At 39.7% G+C, this 20,795-nt stretch overlaps 1 protein-coding gene across 1 annotated transcript in view; it reads left to right on the top strand.

The window, feature by feature from the left end:
* The window catches only part of ZCCHC2 (zinc finger CCHC-type containing 2), a gene marked incomplete at both ends in the record, with an annotated part of 47,139 nt that extends 26,910 nt beyond the window's left edge, over nucleotides 1-20,229 (top strand). Inside the window, 9 exons of the mRNA XM_079717571.1 lie at nucleotides 246-340; nucleotides 2,942-3,025; nucleotides 4,930-4,987; nucleotides 7,062-7,197; nucleotides 8,915-8,979; nucleotides 9,369-9,463; nucleotides 13,042-13,170; nucleotides 17,746-19,230; nucleotides 20,162-20,229. Coding sequence (XP_079573697.1) covers nucleotides 246-340; nucleotides 2,942-3,025; nucleotides 4,930-4,987; nucleotides 7,062-7,197; nucleotides 8,915-8,979; nucleotides 9,369-9,463; nucleotides 13,042-13,170; nucleotides 17,746-19,230; nucleotides 20,162-20,229 — 2,215 coding nt within the window. The remainder of the gene's footprint in view (nucleotides 1-245; nucleotides 341-2,941; nucleotides 3,026-4,929; nucleotides 4,988-7,061; nucleotides 7,198-8,914; nucleotides 8,980-9,368; nucleotides 9,464-13,041; nucleotides 13,171-17,745; nucleotides 19,231-20,161) is intronic.
* Between the last annotated feature and the right edge of the window lie 566 nt (nucleotides 20,230-20,795).

A 20,795-nucleotide genomic window follows, 5' to 3' on the forward strand; every position in this document is an offset into this window, starting at 1 on the left:
TTAGAATTGAAGCGTTACCACTAGATTATATAAAATTAAAAATAAGCCTGTTTATTAGATTCTTGTAAATAAGTCTTTTATTCACTTCCTCCTATGGGAAATACATTAGAAAATAATATTCTTTTCCTTAGGAAAACAATTTTTTATACCTGAATTAAACTGCCACTGGGTTTGTTTACAATCTAAACTATCTCATGGATTTGTAGTACATGAAATTAATGAATGTCTTTTCTTTTTATATGCAGGCAGCTATTTTCAACTTCATCACGAGCTTTTCTACAGAATCAGAAAGTACACAGCTTTTTTCAGTCCATATCGTCAGACCCTCTACACAGCCTCAGTAAGTGTCCCTTTGCTTCTCTGTAGAAATTTGGCCTTTTCCTTGCTTGGATTTCTTGCTTTACCATGCCATCTTGTATGGGATTGTCATTTTAGTTAAGGTCAAGGAATAGTGGCATACAAAATTAGAAACATTTGTAGTTTTTAGTGAATTTTATACTGCAATTTTAAAGAAAATAACTTACAACAGCTAATGTGACAAAACAGTAATGACCTATATGCAAAAAGAATATAAAAAAGAGTGGATGTATGTATATATATAACTGATTCACTTTGCTGTACAGCAGAAACTAACACAACACTGTAAATCAGCTATACTCTAGTAAAAATTAAAAAATTTAAAAAAAAAGCTAATGTCACAAAACAGACTGATTCCAAGGCAAGGGCCAAGTATCTCAAACTCGTGGGCATACTGCATCCTCAAGTTCCTTGAGAGATCTGGCTTACAGGCTGTAGAGATGCTTCAGTGCTGCTTGCATGATGGATAACCTCTCGTGATGTGCCCCTGTTCCCATAATGACCTCCCCAGCCTCCCAGGCTGGAAACTCTGGCCTTACTCTTTTCACCTTTCCTCTTTGTATTCAGTCATTTAAAGGCCAAGTCACGCCAGACAAAGGACATCATCCTTTTTACCCCTCCTCACCAATCCCATTGTTAGTTAGGTCTTTTTTTCATGCACAGACTGTGCAAAGCCTCACTTCTCTCAGATTCTAGTTTCTTACTGTACTATAACCTGTCCTGGGCGTGTCTCGGGGATCAATTTGTTAATCCTCTATTTAGAACCTTAAACGTTTGCTGTGAAATTCAAGCCCTGCCGTGAGCCCCTTGAGCCGCCTCTCACCTCTCGGGCTCCCAGGGCTCGCGGGCTTGGCAGCCACCGCGGGCTTGGCAGCCACTCAGGACACCCTGCCTTTTCCTGTCCCAGGGTCTTGGCTCGTTCTGCACCCCCTCTTTTGTTACAGTCTGTTAAAATCACCCCTGTTTCAGGACCCAACTGAAATAACACCTCATGAGGATTTCCTAGATTTCTCTGATGTTCCTGTGGTTTGGTTTTGCCCGCGTGTTTCAGCATTCATCATGGTCTGCCTTGAGTTTAGTTTTATAGACGTCTGTCTCAGCTGCCTTTTTTAACAAATATTTTGCCCGTAACATCGACGTGTGCTTTAGGAGAATTTCTGCTAACTTTAAGCACAGCCATTATGGCAAGTCGCTGTGTATTTTTCTTGTTTTTTGAATCTTTCCTTCTGCTTTCAACAAAGCCATGTCTCCCTGTACCTAGAGGGGAAAGAAAATGCATTTTTCCTCAGTTCAAAGTGGGAGGAAAAAAAGAGGTAAAAAAAAAATAGTATGAGTGGATATTTATTGTAACATAGGGGTTAATTTTTAGTTTTTCTAATCATTTGTGTATATGTATATATGCCTTAAACATTTTAAACAAAAAGTAGCAACTAGAATTAACGACTCTTCATGACTAAGACAAGATGAACAACTCCATGTTTAAATTCATATCTGAATAGTGGCAATAGCTTTTTTAAAAGAGAATCCTGATCATTCTAGAGATGTTAATAGATTTAACAGTCAGTGCTTTCCACTTGAACCAAGTGTGGTTTTTAATGAATATCTATAAATAGCGTCTGTCTAATTCTAAAAAAGCATTGAAGCATGAAGTTAAACTTTTAATTCAGATTTTAGCAGGCTGCCTAGGAAAATGTACCCAAGTGAGTAGTACACACGTAAATAACAGAAAACCCGTCTGGAGAGTTTGGCAGTATCTAAATTATATGAGCAATGCTAAAGAGGCTGGTAGATTTTAAGATATCAAATTGTTGTGAAATCAAAATAGTGTATTAAGGGACATGTTTTGAGATTGTGGAAAATCTGGTCAGGATGTTCAGATTATTTCACCAAAGAACACATCATTGGCAAAGTTCATTTGCACTTACTCTTTTAAGAAATGACAGCTCTAACTTCCCCTGCCCCCGCAATAGAGAGCAATATTCCGTATCCCGACAGCTGAGAGAACAAATGTTAAACTCCTGAATGACTTAAAATGTTGACCTCCAGAAGCCTACTGGTCTGTATTTTAATGGACACGTAATCCAATGCATCAAAGTGGGTTCTGTGGGTCAGTGCTGGTCCATGATTGCTGGTCACCGGTCTATGGTAGAAGAACAGGAGCAGAGAGGAGATGCTGGGAGTAATCTGACGTTGCCACATTATACTGTCTTTCATAAAAGGAGCGATCCACACAAACTGGAAATTCTGAAAAACCTTACACAGCACAGATAGTTGAGAAGCACTAATCTAGTCCATCTCCTCATTTTGCACAAGAGCACACGGGGGCAGGCAGATGTGAAGCAGCTTGCTTCACTCCTGTGGCTTTTATGGGGAGAGCTGGCTCCATGCTTCAGGGTCCCCACTCACATTCCAGGGTTTTGTGCTATGTCCTCTAGTTTTCTTCGAAGTCCTAACTACTAGACATGTTCTCTTTACCATTAACTCTCCACTCTCATCCTCCGTGGGAGAAGAGTAATAATTATATTCGTTTTTCTCACTATTATAATTTTCCCTAAAAGTTAATGGTATTTAATACTTCCCGCAGATAACTTACAATCCTCTCTGAAGACTTCTAAGATATTAGAACACTTAAAAGAAGACAGCTCAGAAGCTTCAAGTCAAGAAGAAGGTAAACGCTGATTCACTGGAATAAGTCATTCTGCGTGATATTGTCACAGGGATAGGTAAACAAACCGTTAGAACAGATTAAGGAACTGAGAAACAGACATATGGGAACTTGGAATGTGACAGATGGCCTTACAGAAAAGTGGGGAAAGAATATGCAATAAATGGTATTGGCTGGCTTTCCAGTCAAAAAAAGTGTTATATAATTAGATCCCTACTTCTGTTGGGCACAGAAAATTTCAAATGAATAACAAATTATTTGCAACATATATAAACTTAATGTAATATGTAAAATGTAAAACTTAAATTTTTAAATATTAATAGTCTGGGATGAGAAGGCTTTCTTGACAGGACAGAGCATGACCATAGTGGAGATCTTTCTAATCTAAATTAAAGCTTAACAAGTGACAAGAGGTTTCCATTCAGAGGACATTTGCAGGATATTTACAGGTGTAAAGACTATACATTCAGACTATAGATTCTTCTAAAAATCATTGAGAAAATCAGTCTGGTCAACAATATGGGGAAAGATAAACACAGGCAGTTCTCACAAAAGAACCTTGAATGGTTCAGCCTCACGAGTAGTCCAGAAAATGCAAACTAAAAACAATGAGAGGGGCTTCCCTGGTGGCTCAGTGGGTAAGAATCCGCCTGCCAATGCAGGGGACACGGGTTCGAGCCCTGGTCCACAAAGACCCCACATGCCGCAGAGCAACTAAACCCGTGCACCACAACTACTGAGCCTGTGCCCTAGAGCCCACGAGCCACAACCACTGAGCCCGTGTACCACAACTACGGAAGCCCGTGTGCCTAGAGCCCATGCTCTGCAACAAGAGAAGCCACCGCAATGAGAAGCCCGTGCACCGCAACGAAGAGTAGCCCGCCGCTCGCCGCAACTAGAGAAAGCCCGCGCGCAGCAACGAAGACCCAATGCAGCCAAAAATAAATAAATAAAATAATTAAAAAACAAAAAAACAGTGAGAGATTAGTTCACACTCATCAGATTGGCAAACCATTTTCAAGTCTGACATCAAAGATATGAAGTAATGGGAATCCTCATCTACTGTTGATGGGAATTTAAATTGGTACAACTATTGGTACAACTATTTTGGACAAAAATTTGACACTCTCGTGAAGTTGGAGGTGATTAATGCTACTACCCAGCAGTTCTGCTTCTATGAAAATTGTCGTCCGTGTCTTCAGGGGACAGGGATTCAGGCTCTCCTAGCAGCTTATGGGTAACAGCAGGTACTTGGATGTTAACCCAAATGTTTCAAATGTTAATAAATTATAAATAGATTGTGGTACATTCATGCTAGGTGGCAATTAAAATAAAGGGTATTTATAGTATATTCAAACATGTAGCACCACTGTGTGTTTGTGAATACAGGGGTAGTTAAAATAAAAACATGCACTAGATTATTTCAACTAGTTAACCTCTGTGGAGGGAGGGAGCTGAATGGAATGGAGGGAGGCCTTTGGTTGTTTCTGGGATATTTCCTTTCCTAATAAAAAGAGGCAAATACAGAGGTATCTGGGAGGTGGGTACATGGGCGTTGGTTTTATTAACATGTGGTTTTTTGATATTTGAGACACTTCTTTTTTTTCTAATGGTTAAAAAAGAGCCTGAAATTGAATGTGTGGTTTTGCAGCGTAACGCTCACGTCAAATTTCGTAGTCTTGGACAAAATTGATTTTGCTATTAGGTGGAACATATTTGAGAGGATATTTAAGGAAATTACTGTGTCTTTGAAAAATTGTTTCTTTAAGGAATTGTCTGTGAAAAATGCTTGGACGTGCTCTACGTGGTCTGTCAACACTGTTATGGTCACATACATTAGTTGCGTCTTCCTTTTGGATTTTGCAGAAGCATATGGTATAATAAATTGTTTTTTTCCTCCACTCTAGATGTGTTACAGCACACCATAATCCACAAGAAACATACCGGAAAAAGTCCCCTTGTGAAGTAGGTATCTAGTTCCTAAAACATGAATGACTTTGTGCGTTTTTAAATCACCATCACGTTTACTTACTGATGTATTTGGCTATAATTCTGCCGGTTTACTGTTTGCTTGTTATTTGTCTCACCTTTCCTGTGTTTTCCTTTCTCTCCTTTCTTGCTTTTGGGCGATTTTTTTTTAAATTCTGTTTTTGTCTTCTATTAGCCTTGATAGTTTTCCATACATTGTTTTTCGATTCTTCTGATGGTTACCTAGAGGTTTTATTCTACATCTTTGACTTAGGAAGGTCTGATATTTGTGCTTGTACCATTTCCCACGTGAGGACCTTGGCTCACTGTAACTTCACTACCTCCTCCCAGCTTATAAACTGTAGCTGTCATGCATCTTAATTCTGTTTTAAACCTCATGCAACCTTTTTGCATTAATCATTTAGGTGTTTACCATTCCACTGTTCTTCATTCCTTCCAGTGTGCCTGAGCATCCTTCTAACTGAAGAACACTTGAGAATTCCCTGTCATCATATCTGCCAGTAATGAAATCACTTTGTTTTTATCTGGAAAAAATGTCTATTTTGCCTTCAGTTTTGAAAGACATTTTTGCTCATATGACATAGGACTCCAGGCTGGCAGTTACTTTCTGTGAGTGCTCGGAAGCTCCAGTGTCGCTGTCTCCGGTCTAGTGCCCTTGGTCCTTCACATCATATCCTCTCAGCCCAGTTTGATTTCTGCTGCAAGCCACATAAAATCATTTATGTGACTTCTGACCGCCCTCACACTGCGACCGTCCCTCCACAGGCCCTGCCTCGTGACTGTCCGCCTCCTGCCTCAGGGCCCGCGCTGATTCTATGAGCCTGCTTAGCCCTTGAACCAGCCCAGTTCAGGGCTGCACGATAATTTGCCCCACGGGTCAACCCTCAACTGGTGGGGAGCTCCAGCTTCCTGCCCTTTGGGGAGATAATTCTGGGAGGTCCTAGCTGGTTCGAGCCTCTGTCGCTCATAGCGGCAGCCTCGCTAACGGACCCACGCGCTGGTTTTTCCTCCTTTCCTGTTTCATTCTCCCCACTCCTTGTTCCCACTTCTGGATCACCTCCCAAATCAACTGTGTCATCGCCAGATTCTGCTTTTAGGGGTATCCATTGTTCTCAATCTTATCGCTGCTCTTTGAAAGTTAGTGTGCTTTTCCAAACTGACTGTGTTTTTGAATTTTCCCATTGTCTGGTTTTCAGCAGCTTCCTATGATATATTTGTAGCTTTCTTTCAATGCGTTCTGCTTTCCTAAGTCTGAAGTTTGATACAGTTCTGTTTCAGAGAAGCCCAGGCCATTCTCTCTTCACATATTGCTTCTGCCTGTTCTCTTGCTCCCTCTTCTGAGGCTCGGGGTGCTTACAGGTTAGACTTTTCACCATGTCCTAGGTGTTCTCTCAAATTTTTTTTTGTTTTCCACATTCTTTTCCTCTCAGTGTTCCAGTCTATTTTCTCATGATGGAATTTCCTCTTCAGTGATTTGTTTCATCTGTTTCCATCCATTGAGTTCTTAATTTCAGTTTATTGTACAGTTCTAGAATTTAAATTTGGTTCTTTTTTTTAATATATTCCAGTATTCTTCCAAAATCCTGTTGTCTTGCAGTCCTTGACCAATGTGAAACACTGTTAATTCAGGGTCCACGTCCAATCACTTCATTCTCTGGATTCTCTCTGAGTCTCTTTCTGTTGTGCGTTTCTCTTGGTTTTCAGTATCATTATCCTGTCCCTTCACTTGCCTTAGACACACACAGGACATAGTGGTTCTCTTGAGATTGGGGTTAACGCCCCAGCTGTGAGTGGTACAGCATGAGTCTAAAGACAGGCTGTGCCTCTGTTGTCAACCTCCTCAGAGGCAGGTATTAATTATTAAATAGGTAAGAGAGGCGTGAACTGGTTTATTCTTCTGGTAGACTTTTTTCCTTAGAGCTGTTGCTAGGCATTCTATAAAAAACGAATATACTGAAGAAAGGGTTAGTATAGCTTCTTCATTATGAGATGAGAAGGTTAGCTGATTGAGGACAGAGTTTCATACTTGCGTGAACTCTTCTTTTGGTAGCACTATTGGTACAAGTTGTTCTCCGTTGGATGGGCTCGCCATGCAGTATTCTGAACAGAATGGAATCATGGATTGGAGGAAGCAAACCTGCACCACCATTCAGCACCCGGAGCACTGTGTGGCCTTAGCTGACCAGGTACGGGGGCTTTGTTTTGTCTTCGTGCCATACTGTTCAAGCATTGTCACTGCATGAGAGTCGAGTTCTTTAAGCATTATTATGTCAGATAGTGTATCTGGTAAGAAGAAATGAAGGAATGTTTGAATGTAAGACTTCCAAGTTAATTGGTGTACATGATCTAAGCTCCTCTGTGACCTGAAGAAGTGTATATGTATTACTTTGTTTTTTGTTTTTTTTTTAAATTTTTATTTATTTATTTATTTTTGGCTATGTTGGGTCTTTGTTGCTGCGCGTGGGCTTTCTCTAGCTGAGGCAAGCCGGGGCTACTCTTCGTTGCTGTGCGTGGGCTTCTCATTGTGGTGGCTTCTCTTGTTGCAGAGCATGGGCTCTAGGCGTGCGGGCTTCAGTAGTTGTGGCACGCGTGCTCAGTCGTTGTGGCTCACGGGTTCTAGAGCACAGGCTCAGTAGTTGTGGCACATGGGCTTAGCTGCTCCATGGCATGTGGGATCTTCCCGGACCAGCGTTCGAACCCGTGTCCCTTGCACTGGCAGGCAGATTCTTAACCACTGCACCACGTGGGAAGCCCTGTATTACTTGTATTGCTCAAAAATATTAGTACATTTTATTGTGATGCCTAAAATGTTTCACTAGGGATGCATTGTTATGCCAGGTTTTTTGCTTTTGAATTATTCACATTTCAGTCACTGTCTTGCTGTTTATTGGTGATGTGAATTTTGAAACGGACCTTCCCTCATGAGTTGTTGGGCCAGTTTACCAGGAGTCCTGAATGTACTTAGGAAATACTTGGTTTTTAGGAGTTGGTGTAATCAGAGAACAGAATGCTCTCAAGTGTGTTTAGGTAACATGGCACCACAGATACATGAGAGATACTTACTGGTACAGCTATGGAGAGAACCACCTTCTCTCTAGAAAATTGATTTTTATTACTGGCCAACACTCAGATCCAAATGTTAACCTTTACTGGAACGTGTTTTTATGAACTAAAGCATTAAAACATACTTTGAGAAATTGTGTGTTATCGGAGTCATACTTACTTAATGGCCGAGTTTCAGGTCTGTGTGATTATACTTTTTCTCCCACTACTTCAGTGCTAGCACCTTTTCTTCTTAGAGTTGACGCAATTGTGTGTTGCAGTTTTACCAACCTGAACTTTACGAGAATATTAGTAAACGTATAGCAAATACCGGTTACTTGGTTGTGTTTCATTTTGTGATAAGAAGAAAAAATACACATCCATTTTATTTATTTATTTATTTATTTTTTTAATTTTTTTTTGCATTACGCGGGCCTCTCACTGTTGTGGCCTCTCCCGTTGCGGAGCACAGGCTCCGGACGCGCAGGCTCAGCAGCCATGACTCACGGGCCCAGCCGCTCTGCGGCATGTGGGATCCTCCCGGACTGGGGCACGAACCCGTGTCCCCTGCATCGGTAGGCAGACTCTCAACCACTGCGCCACCAGGGAAGCCCTACACATCCATTTTAAAAGCAAAATACGAAATAGGTATTTTAGTCATAATTAATATTAAGTATTTGTCAGAATATGCAGATTTTAGTGGGTCAAGTAGGTAACTTCAAAAAAGAGGTTGGAAATAAAAACGTGTTAGAATATACAACTGGGACTGCATTATTTTAATGTTTTTTTAATCAGAATAAGAGGATACCTACACGAGTATGGTCTCACTTTAGTCTGATTTTTTTTTATTCTTTTCCCTAGCATTCAACTGAAAAACGAAGTTTATCTTCAATAAATAAGAAGAAAGGAAAGCCACAAATAGAAAAGTAGGTTCAATTTAATCTTTCCAGCAATAGAAATTGGTAAGAAGAGACAACATTTGATAATGGGCATATTTAATTTATGTAGTATAAATAGTATTTTTCCATTAGTTTTCTTTATATTTTTACTCTGGACTTAATTTTTTCAGTTCTAAATAATCAACACATGCAGGTGATAAAAATAAAGCTATTGTCAAATATTATATTCAGTTTGGAGAGGCAAAATTCTCAGCCCTGTAAACTAAAGGGTGAATCTTGGATTTACATTGTACCTTACTAAACATTTTTTTTTTATTATAAAAAAAATTTGAGGGGAATTTTATTAATACTGTACTTAGTGTGTTCTCTAGGGACTCTTATAAACAATGTGGGTAACATGTACACTTTCGGCTTAGGGAGAAAATTAAGAAAACTGACAACAGATTGAATAGTAGAATAAATGGTATTAGAATCTCCGCTCCTCAGCACGCCCACGGTGGTTCTGTGAAAGGTAAGGGTGTTTTTCTTTCAAATACACGTCACCTAAATATATTTAGCAGGGTACCTATTATAGTAGGTATTAGGCTGTTGTGTCAAAGCCTGATAACACTTTTTTCCTGCGTTAATGTGAATAGTGATTTCTAAATTAACTCCATTAATACTTCAGAATTGTTCAGTGCAGGAAATTTGATTCGGCCACAAAGGTAAATTTCTCCCTTGCCACAGTGACACTCTGGCACCTTTTCCTTCCCCGGGTAGCAGCGGTCTCCTCGATTGTTTCCTTCTCAGCCAACCCCTGCTCCAGAGCAGAGGCTGCAGGACCTGCGGGGTCTTTCCACCCTCGTGGAAGCCTGTACTCGTTGTGTAAAGTCACTTTTAAAAATCTTGTTGACTTTTTCATGTTTTAATGACTGTCCTTTGTGGAGTTTTACAGGACTTCAGGGGAATTCAGACCCTCAGATATTCATTGTACTAGGTTTGTGTGGTTTCCATCTACCCACCATTATTTTAAGGTCTATCTATCTATCTATCTATCTAATCTATCTATCTATCTATCATTCATTCATTCATTCATTTATTTATTTATTTTTTGTGGTACGCGGACCTCTCACTGTTGTGGTCTCTCCCGTTGCGGAGCACAGGCTCCGGACGCGCAGGCTCAGCGGCCATGGCTCATGGGCCCAGCCGCTCCACAGCATGTGGGATCTTCCTGGACCGGGGCACAAACCCGTGTCCCCTGCATCGGCAGGCGGACTCTCAACCACTGCTCCACCAGGGAAGCCCAAAGGTCCTTTTATTTTTAAGTGAAAGATTTTATGTTCATTTGACTGAGAAATGTCCCTTGTGCTGGTTCATTGGTAACTTTTCTGTGTTACATTTACCTTCACAAGAGTAAAAGCTCACAGACCTCTAGGAAAGTGTTTGTCCATGTGTGTTTCTAACACATGTAGCTGATCCTACAAATAAGATTCGTTTAATTTAAATTTTATTCAAATGTTAGTACCTTCAGTTGTGATGCAACATAAATAACCAGAATATATCCATTTTTTTAATGGAGTATATTTTTAAACTAGCTATTTCTTTAGAGAGATTTAATATTGATAAGGAAATATAGTTGCATTTTGACTCTAAAATCATCTGGCCCACTCATTGAATTAATTAACTGAGCTGTCTTTGGGGGGAAAATGACATGGGGAAAAACCATGTTTATGAGTATATTGTAACACTTCAGTATCTTTGAGGTTTCCTGTGGTGATGGCAGCTAAAAGGAGGGGGAGAAGCTAAAATAAGGAAGACAAGAGTTCCCTGTCAGTGGATGATTAGAAATAGCTTCTGCCAGGCCTCCCTGTCTGTTTCCTCCTTCTGGTTTATTTTCTGCACTGTCTTCTAAAGCACACACTAAATCAGGTCATTCTATAGTTGAAATTCCTGTCAAATATATACCACCCTCATGACATCACTCTCTCTCGTCTCTCACATGATTTGGGAACTATGCCAAAAAAGCTTGTAACAGTTCTTTCCCTTTTAGCTTCATATTTTCAGAGAAGTGTGTGGACTTTGATCTCAGACAGATGTGGGTTTGAATCCTTACTCCACCAGTTTCTTAAATTTGTAAAAGAAGAAGAATATCTACCTCACCAGACTGTAAAACTTAAATGTGATAACATGAAAAGCATTTAGCTAGTATCAAGCACAGAGGTGTTCAATAATGTGGTTCCTTTTCCCTATTCTAATAAGTTAGAAGAAAACATACACTGTATAGGTTATTAAGAACTTTTTTTAAAAAACATCTTTATTGGAGTATAATTGCTTTACAGTGGTGTGTTTCTGCTTTATAACAAAGTCAATCAGCTATACATAAAAATATATCCCCATATCCCCTCCCTCTTGTGTCTCCCTCCCACCCTCCCTATCCCACCCCTCTAGGTGGTCACAAGCACCGAGCTGATCTCCCTGTGCTATGTGACTGCTTCCTACTAGCTATCTATAAGAACTTTTGATAACATCTCAGGCTCTAATTCCTTTATTTCTTTATTTTCAAATATTATGAAAGTACAATCTCAGGATTTTTGATTCAAGATTAACCTTTTCTGTCTATTTTGTTCTCTATATATGTCACTGATTCATATATATTTATATTTATAGAGTACGACTATAAATATATATATCAATACTTTGTACAACTTGTCTTATTGTCTAGTATAGCTCAGATGTTTGCTGGCTCCAACTTAAAGGGAAAACCCTCTGTTTATTAATTCCCCTTTGAAATACTAAGGAATTACCTTTAAGAAGGTGATTACTTTTAAGCATTCAGTAAACTGAAGATATATTTAAGATTTTTTTTAATAGGACAATCACACATATCATAAATGTAGATACTATATTGAAGCTGAAAATTTTAAATAACTCAGTTAAAAATAAGTATTATTTATTTTTAATTTAAAATTTAACTTCTATTTTGAGTAAAATACATTTATGTAGTTCAAAATTCTGAAGGTACAAAAGGGAACAAAATAAATCCCTCACTGCGTCCCTCCATGTTGTCTTCTCCCCAAAGCAGTCAGTGCTGTTCATCATCTGTGTTTTTGCAGTGTGTTTGCTTTTAAAATCTCTTTGAGACATGATAAATAAAACAGTTTATCTCTCTGTTTAAAAGGGCAATTTGTGGAATAGCCTTTGGCATAGTTATTTCATCCTCACCTTCCAGCCACACCTCTGACTCCAAAGGATCACATATTTTTTTATTACAAACATTCCAAAGACTCTACACAATTCTGAAGCACCTGGATTGTCAGAAAGGGAAAATTATGTTCAGTATAGATTTACATTTATGTATTTAGTTCTTTGAAAATTGCAAATTAATATATGACGTTTGGTGGTTAGAATATTTGCTAGCTATATAATCTAAACAAAATCATTTCATAAATTCATTTTGAGAAATAGCTACCTTTTTTTTTTCTTCTTCTTTTTACATTTCTGAAACTTAAAAAGTCTTCACTGCGTTTTAGTGAGCAAATCTTGGCTCACTCTATCCCAATGGTTTTTTTTGTTTGTTTTTTTTTTGTTTTTTTTTGTTTTCCCCAGTCCATCATTTCTGGTTAGAACTCAGGGGTTACTCAGTCTACCTGATGGGAAGCAATTTACTCTTTTTAAATATTCAGGCATAGAAATTTTAACTGAATAGGCATTTTTGGCAGTCAGTTCTAATTTTGAGTTCTTTTAAAGAAAGAATTTTACAACATGCTCTGAGGAGTTAAAGTATATAGACTTAAGTGGCTCAATGTGCTAATATTGGACAGATCCTACAAAGAATCTTAATTCTGATTTTTTAAAGTTGGTTATATTGATTTTTTTCCTCTGCCTTTGTTTTAAGAATGCATTTGTCCCCCCCAAAAAAGTCGTCAATTATTTTCAAATAAAATTGTGCTTCAGTAATGAATTTTTACCTAGGTCAGAGGCCAGCTTTTTATGCAATTATAGAAAAACTTGGGAAAAAAAAATTTAAGGGTGTAACTAATTTCTGATGGTTCAATTCAGAAATTTATTTAACTAAACAATTCTATTTTTAAAAAATCACGTTATTTTTAGATGTGAATTTGGACATTGGATCTGGACATGACACATGTGGAGAAACATCTTCAGAGAGTTACAGTTCTCCGTCTAGCCCACGACATGATGGAAGAGAAAGTTTTGAAAGTGAAGAAGAAAAAGACAGAGGTTTGCTCTTTGGAGGGATTTGGGGGTATCAGAGGAAAATGTGTGCTCTTAAAATCAGTCAAACATAAGTATTTTTATGGTACTGTAAATGTCATTATTGACTTTAATTTGTATAAAGGGTGTCTTGTAGACCACTGACTTAGCAGTTTCTAGTGATGTTGATTTTTTTAAACCTATTTCACTGCATATGAAATTAAAGAGAAAGAAGACAGTCACAACAAAATGTAGAGTTAATGTAGAAAGATTGAAAACTTGCATATTGTTAGATGCACATATATTTATAACATTTATGTCTTCCTGATGGATTGACCCTTTTTATCATTAGAAATATCCTTCTTTGTCTCTAATGACAATTTTTTTCTTAAAATCTATTTTGTCTGATAATAATATAGCCACTTTAGCTCTCTTTTGGGTGTTTGCAGGGTACCTCTTTTTCCATCCTTTTACTTTAAGCCTATTTGTGTCTTTGACTCTAAAGTATCTCTTAAAGACACCTTATAGTTGGATTATGGTTTTTTAGCAATTCTGCCCATCTCTGCCATTTGATTGGAGTGTTTAACCTATTGAAGTTTACTGTAATTACTGATAAGGTAGGATTTACATCTGCTCTTTTGCACTTTGTTTTCTGTATGTACTATGTCTTCAATTCCTCCTTAAATGGAGGCTCAGAGTCAGCCAGAAATAAGAGTTTAGAGCCTTCTTAGGTCTCTCCTGGGCATGCATATACAGCCCTAGATATGAGCATGGCCTTTTAGATTCCCAGGAATATATTGAAGCTTTTCAGAGCTCCCTGTGAACATCTCATTCTTCAGTTTTTCCTTTTAAGTTTTTTGGTCAGACTATTGTTAGCCTCAACTGGTAATGCCAGCCCAGGCAGCCAAATTGTTAAACAGTTGCCGCAGATCGATTGTGACACATGCCCTGTGGGTAAGCAGCTGTTAACACAGAGTGAACTCAAGTTGACAGACAGATAGTGACGGTTCCTTAGGAAGGTGCTTTTATAGAGTTCCAAATCCATGTTTCTTAGAGTGGCTGCTAGGCTGCTTGTTTTCGTAGGTAGGCTGCTTGTTTTCATCACTACTGTAGTTGCAAGACTATTAGTTTACAAGGCTACTTCAGAGGTGGAGAATGTGAGCAAGAATTAGGGCAAGGTGAAATACCGCAGTGGTTGCTATTCTTACAAGATTCAGCTGTTTTTCTTTAATAAACACTCTTCACATTGCTGCAAGCCTTTAACTGATTTCCAGAGTTCTGAAAAAGTTGATTTTGATAGTTTTTGCCAGGATTTTTGTTGCTTTTATGGAGGAGTGGAGTGTCAGAGGTTCTTACCCTGCCATTCCAGAAATGAGGTATCAAAAATGTATATGTTGGGTCTTCCCTGGTGGTCCAGTGATTAAAACTCCCCCTTCCAATGCAGGGGGTACGGGGTTTGATCCCTGGTCAGGGAGCTAAGATCCCCCATGCCTCGCAGCCAAAAAAAAAAATGGAAACATAAAAAAAAGAAGCAATATTGTAACAAATTCAATAAAGACTTTAAAAGTGGTCCACAGACACACAAAAAATGTATATGCTGAATGAGGATGTCATTCTTTACAATGATAATGATATCTGATAACATCTTGGCTATAAACGTCTTAGTAATACTGTCTTGGTTATAAGGTGTGTCCATGCTGGTGGGCAGTAATAAATGGTTTCTCTTGGGCCACTTAAAGATCATAAAGATCCTTTAACAACAGCATTTCAGACACGTGGCTTTTTCCTGCACAGTCCACAGCTCTTCGAGACCTTAGCCTTTCTGTTATAGCGTCAGGTCACATCTTAGGGAGCTATGACAATGATTCTGCTGCATCACATACAGTTAAAGCCAGTTTTTACTTTGAAGTTATTTTGAAGTCATAACAAATGTAACATGCAGTGACTACTGCCAGTTCTACTAATCTGAGGCAACACTGCACTTCTGATCTGCAGTTTCCTCATGAAAGAAGAAAAATGAAAGTAACTGCCCAGAGCCCTTATGAAGGTTAAACGAGAGAATTTTTATGCCTTATCCAGAATAGAGAAGCTTTCAATATGCTATGCTCGATTCTGTAGGATGTACCAATAATCCATGGCTCTTAAGCTAACAATGCAGATTTGCCTCTTTGTCAGAATTAAGGGTACATCTGCATGCCTAGATGACTTTGCAGCAGTCCTTTCCTGTCATCAGATAGGGTGAGCTGGTGGGCCTGTATAGAGGAGCTTGCCCTTTTTCAGATAGGCTCTGTTATCGTGTGACTAAATGAGCCTTCCATAAATGAAGGATCATTAAGGGCTCACTGAAACCATCCAGGGGGGAAAACGTCCACTGTGATAACAAGTGTTGATCATCTTTAGAATTTCGAGTGCATGAAAAGGTTGCTTTGAAAAGCATGTGGCTTTGTTGTTCTTGTTGGTCATAAAGGGGTTTTGTTGTAAGACTTTATACTTTGCAGAGTCAGTGCAAAAAAGGAGGACCTCTCTCTAAATAGCTGGGTGAGTCCTTACAATGCTTAGAAAACCATTTGCTATGACTTAAGAAGATTTAAACAAAACCCAATTCTTATAGAAATTTAATTGATCATCTGAAAAATACTACAGCTTCTTTTGAACTTAAATGTTTATTTTTAACTCTATACTTGCATGAAGGTACAGATATAAATACAGTGCCTTAAATAAGTTACTAATTTTTGGATACTTTTTGTTTTGCAAAGTTTAACAAGAAACTCCTCAGCTATTAAGGAGAGTATATGTTAGAACCATTTACTCATAAGTTGAATCTCTTCTAATATAAATTATTATTGTTGAATTAATAACATTGTTGACATTCTGTAGGTTGGTTCAGGTTTAACCTTTCTCCAGGAAGGTTCTATTTAACCTTTCTCCAGGAAGACTAGTATGATTTGTTTTTAGTATTGTTTCAAAAAACTTTAGCATCTTAACTGAATATAACTAGTTATTACCTTAACAAATATAAACATTTTAAGTACACAATGCAATTCTGCTTATATTTACGAGCAGAAAGATGTTAAATTAGGCACTACATTTAACTGAATGGTCTCTATACATAGTACTGCAGTATCTGGGTTTACGATATTTAAACATTGTGAGTTAGATTTTGTCTTTTGTCCCCTTTATACCAAAAGTCAAGAAATCCAGGGGAAGTCTAGATTGAAGTTATTTCTGTTTACAAGCAGAAGAGTGATGCGGTAATAAAAACAAATGCAGTACAATTTTGTATCTGCCACTTTGCTGTTTTGTTTTCGGAGAAATGGCACTGCTCTCATATTTGCCCTGCTTCTTGTGCTCTAGCACACTGGTTTTATGACCATAATGGTAGCTTTAAATTTTCTTTCCCCCACTGAAATATTTAAAAGTAAGAATATTTATTCCATTCCAAGAAAACTCTCTTCCCTTCCCTATCTCTGGATATTTGAGTTAAATATAGTCCTTTTTTAAAAAAAATAAATATATTTATTTATTTTCGGCCGTGTTGGGTCTTCGTTGCTGCACACGGGCTTTCTCTAGTTGTGGTGTGCAGGCTTCTCATTGCGGTGGCCTCTCGTTGTGGAGCATGGGCTCTAGGCCTGCGGGATTCAGTAGTTACAGCACGCAGGCTCAATAGTTGTGGTGCACGGGCTTAGCTGCTCCGTGGCATGTGGGATCTTCCCGGACCGGGGCTCGAACCCGTGTCCCCATGCATTGGCAGGTGGATTCTTAACTTCTGCGCCACCAGGGAAGTCCCGAGTTAAATACAGTCTTGATTGAACTCCTTTAAATTGTATTATTTATGTGAGACAAATGTGAAGACCTCGGGTTTAGTAGTACAGGATATAAATCAAGTGAATTGCCTGAAATTGATTAGGGTTAAAAATATCTGATCCCTTTCTCTGTAATAAAGGTCTGTATTTTATACTGTGCTTCATTCTGTCTCCATTAACCTTTTGTTTCTTACCTCTCCATGGATTTTTTTTTTTAAGATTTAATTTTTTTAGAGCAGTTTTGGGTTTACTGTAAAATTGAGAGAAAGATGCAGACATTTCCCATGTATTCCCTGCTCTCACACATATATAGTCTGCCCTGTTATCAACATTGCTCCCTAGAATGGCACATGTTTTACCAAGGATGAACCAATCTACTTTGACGCATCATTATCACCCAAAGTCCATGGTTTATCCAAGGGTTCACCTTCAGTGGCTTTGGACAAATGTATGATGATACATATCCATCGTCACAGCATCACACAGAGTATTTCCACTGCCTTGAAAACACCCCGGGTTCTGCCCGTTCATCCTTCTCCGGGGCCCCCACCCCTGGCAGCCACCAAGCTTTCATTGTTTCCATAGTCTTGCCTCTTTTCCAGAATCTCCATATGTTTACAGTGAAGTCCACAGAAAGCCAAAAATTAAAAGAAGGTCGGCTTGGTAGTCAGGAAGCTTAGGGATACAGTTATTAGTCCAAACTTCAGTGTTTATTTTAGATATACTTAAAGCTTGTTTCTAGCAAGAAGTTTGGGAGATTATGCTTGTGTTAACCTCTAGTTATGTTTGTTTCCCTCAGACACAGACAGCAATTCTGAGGATTCTGGAAATCCATCAACAACCAGGTTTACAGCTTATGGTTCTGTCAACCAGACTGTCACTGTCAAGCCACCTGTTCAGATGGCTGCATTAGGAAACGACGATACAAACCTTTTAGAAGATCCCTTAAACTCACCCAAGTATCAGCATATTTCTTTTATGCCAACTTTACACTGTGTCATGCACAATGGTGCCCAGAAGTCTGAGGTGGTTGTTCCTCCACCCAAATCTGCTGATGGTAAAACAATAGGAATGCTTGTTCCTGGCCCTGTTGCTATCTCTGCGGTAAGGGAGTCCACGAACTCAACCCCCGTCGGAATACTAGGGTCAACAGCTTCTACTGCAGAATCAGAAAAGCACCTTGAATTACTGGCATCCCCTTTACCTGTTCCATCAACATTCCTCCCACATAGCAGTACTCCCGCTTTGCACCTCACAATTCAGAGGCTAAAACTGCCGCCGCCGCAGGGATCTTCCGAGAGTTGCACGGTGAACCTCTCCCAGCAACCAACCGGGAGTCTGAGCGTCGGATCACCAAACACTGCCTTTATTCCTGTCCATAATCCAGGTAGTTTTCCAGGATCTCCTGTTGCTACCACAGACCCCATCACAAAATCTGCATCTCAAGTGGTAGGACTAAATCAAATGGTGCCTCAGATTGAGGGAAACACAGGGACAGCCCCTCAGCCTACCAACGTGAAGGTAGTTCTTCCAGCAGCCGGCCTCTCGGCCGTACAGCCACCAGCTTCCTACCCCTTGCCAGGCTCTCCCCTTGCTGCTGGCGTGTTACCCAGCCAGAATTCCACCGTCCTCAGCACAGCGGCGCCGTCTGCCCAGGCCGCGGGAGCGGGCATCAGCCAGGCCCAGTCGAGTGTTCCTCCCGCGGTTCCTACCCACACGCCCGGTCCCGCCCCAAGCCCGAGCCCTGCTCTGACACACAGTACTGCGCAGGGCGACAGCACGTCTTACATCAGTGCTGTGGGAAACACGAACGCCAGCGGGGCGGTGTTGCCTCCACAGCAGATGGGCTCAGGTCCTTGTGGTTCTTGTGGGCGAAGGTGCAGCTGTGGGACCAATGGAAACCTCCAGCTAAATAGTTACTATTATCCTAACCCAATGCCTGGACCAATGTACCGAGTCCCTTCGTTCTTTACCCTGCCATCCATCTGCAATGGCAGCTACCTCAACCAAGCACATCAGAGCAATGGAAACCAACTTCCTTTTTTTCTGCCTCAGACTCCATATGCAAATGGACTGGTGCATGACCCAGTCCAAGCCAACTATGGCATGCAGCAGATGGCAGGATTCGGGAGGTTCTATCCTGTGTATCCAGCACCTAACGTAGTCGCCAGCACGAGTGGTTCGGGGCCCAAGAAGAATGGGAACGTTTCATGTTACAACTGTGGTGTGAGCGGGCACTATGCACAGGAGTGTAAGCAGTCGTCCATGGAGGCCAGTCAACAAGGTAATCATGAGAGCTCCCAGAGGACTTGCTTTTGAGTGTGCCCGTCCCTCCCTCCCCTGGTGATCACGGTGATCCTGTTGGAGCAGAAAGAGCTGTTGTGTGTTTGTTTACGGATGTTGTGCTTTCAGTGACAAATCGTAAAATGCAAACGGCAAAACCCAAAAACTAGCATGGACACACACAGGACACACACACAGCACAAGGAAGTTCAGAGAAATTCAGTTTCCAATTAAGGAATAAACCATAAAGGCACTTCTTAAGGAATATAATGGGGATTTGCGAATCTCTTGCTCTCAGCACTTTTTTTTTAAAGCTACAATCCTATGTCATAGAGTAAGCAAAATTTTTAAATGCTGAAAAACTAGGAAGTGATAGTCACCTGACATGGAAGGTTTTTAGTTGTTTGGGTCCATCTATGCATAACAACTGGCCTCATGCTACACCCTTCCTTCCCAGCAGACGTTTTTTCTTTTTTTCAGTGCTATTGCATTTTAAAAGGCACAAAATATTTAAGCACTGGTTTTTGGAGTAAGGAGATTCAAACTGAGTTTAATATTATTACCACCAGAATAAAGAAATTGTTCTTAAATAAGTACGTGTAAGATACCAAATTCAGCGTAGACCTGAAACTGTTACCTTTCACTCACATTAGGCTTTTGTCATTTTGCCAAATCTCACACAGAGAAAAAGTCTTGACTTGGGAGTACGTGCTTGACATTTTTAAGGGAAAATTGAGTTTGATAGCTTTAGGTTGAACTTAAAGCACAAACTTCATTATTACTTTTTAAAAGTCATTTTATGGACCATTTTGCGGTCCGAGTATTGCCGAAGGAGCAGCGGCTGAGGAGCATGCCCATTTGATATCTTGTAGTGGTTTGTGATGCATTGCCTTGTACGCAGTGACTTAGCAGTTCTGTCTTTCCCGTTTTAGGCACTTACAGACTGAGATACGCACCTCCCCTCCCCCCTTCTAATGACACGTTGGATTCTGCAGACTGAAACAAGTAAAGCTTGCCTACTTAATACACTGAAGTGTGGGGAGTCATGGTTGGGGTGTGGAGGGGAGGAAAGGAAAGGTATTTTGTTTGTGTTTCTTTGTCTATACATTTCCTAGGTTTCTATGCAGTTGGGATTTTTCATTTCTCTTGTACCAATGTCCAAAACAAAAGAGAATGCGTTGCTTTTGAGCCTCTGGTCTCCTGGTACAACAACAGGCTTATCTGTATGATACATGTAATTTAAACATCCAAACAAACTACCAAAAGGAAAATGTTGATGCGTGCTTTTTTTTTTCTTTTTTTACACTGAATACTTGCTGTGTGCAATGTTTACTGAATCTTTAAAACTGTGTATTTGACCTTTTTTAATAACACTGGTGACAGTCCTATGGTTTTGGAAAAAAACTTTGCTTCTTCCCCAGTTTTTCTCACTTTCGCCCTACACTCCGCTTTCCTCCCCCACCCTCTTTCCAGTGGCCGCAGGAGTGGTTGGCACTGCATTGTCCACACTTTGTAAACTGCTCTGCATATAAATTGAGGGTAGAATATTTCACCTTAATCATAAGG

This window comes from Hyperoodon ampullatus (genome assembly GCF_949752795.1).
Source record: "Hyperoodon ampullatus genome assembly, chromosome: 13".
Taxonomy (NCBI): Eukaryota; Metazoa; Chordata; class Mammalia; order Artiodactyla; family Ziphiidae; genus Hyperoodon; species Hyperoodon ampullatus.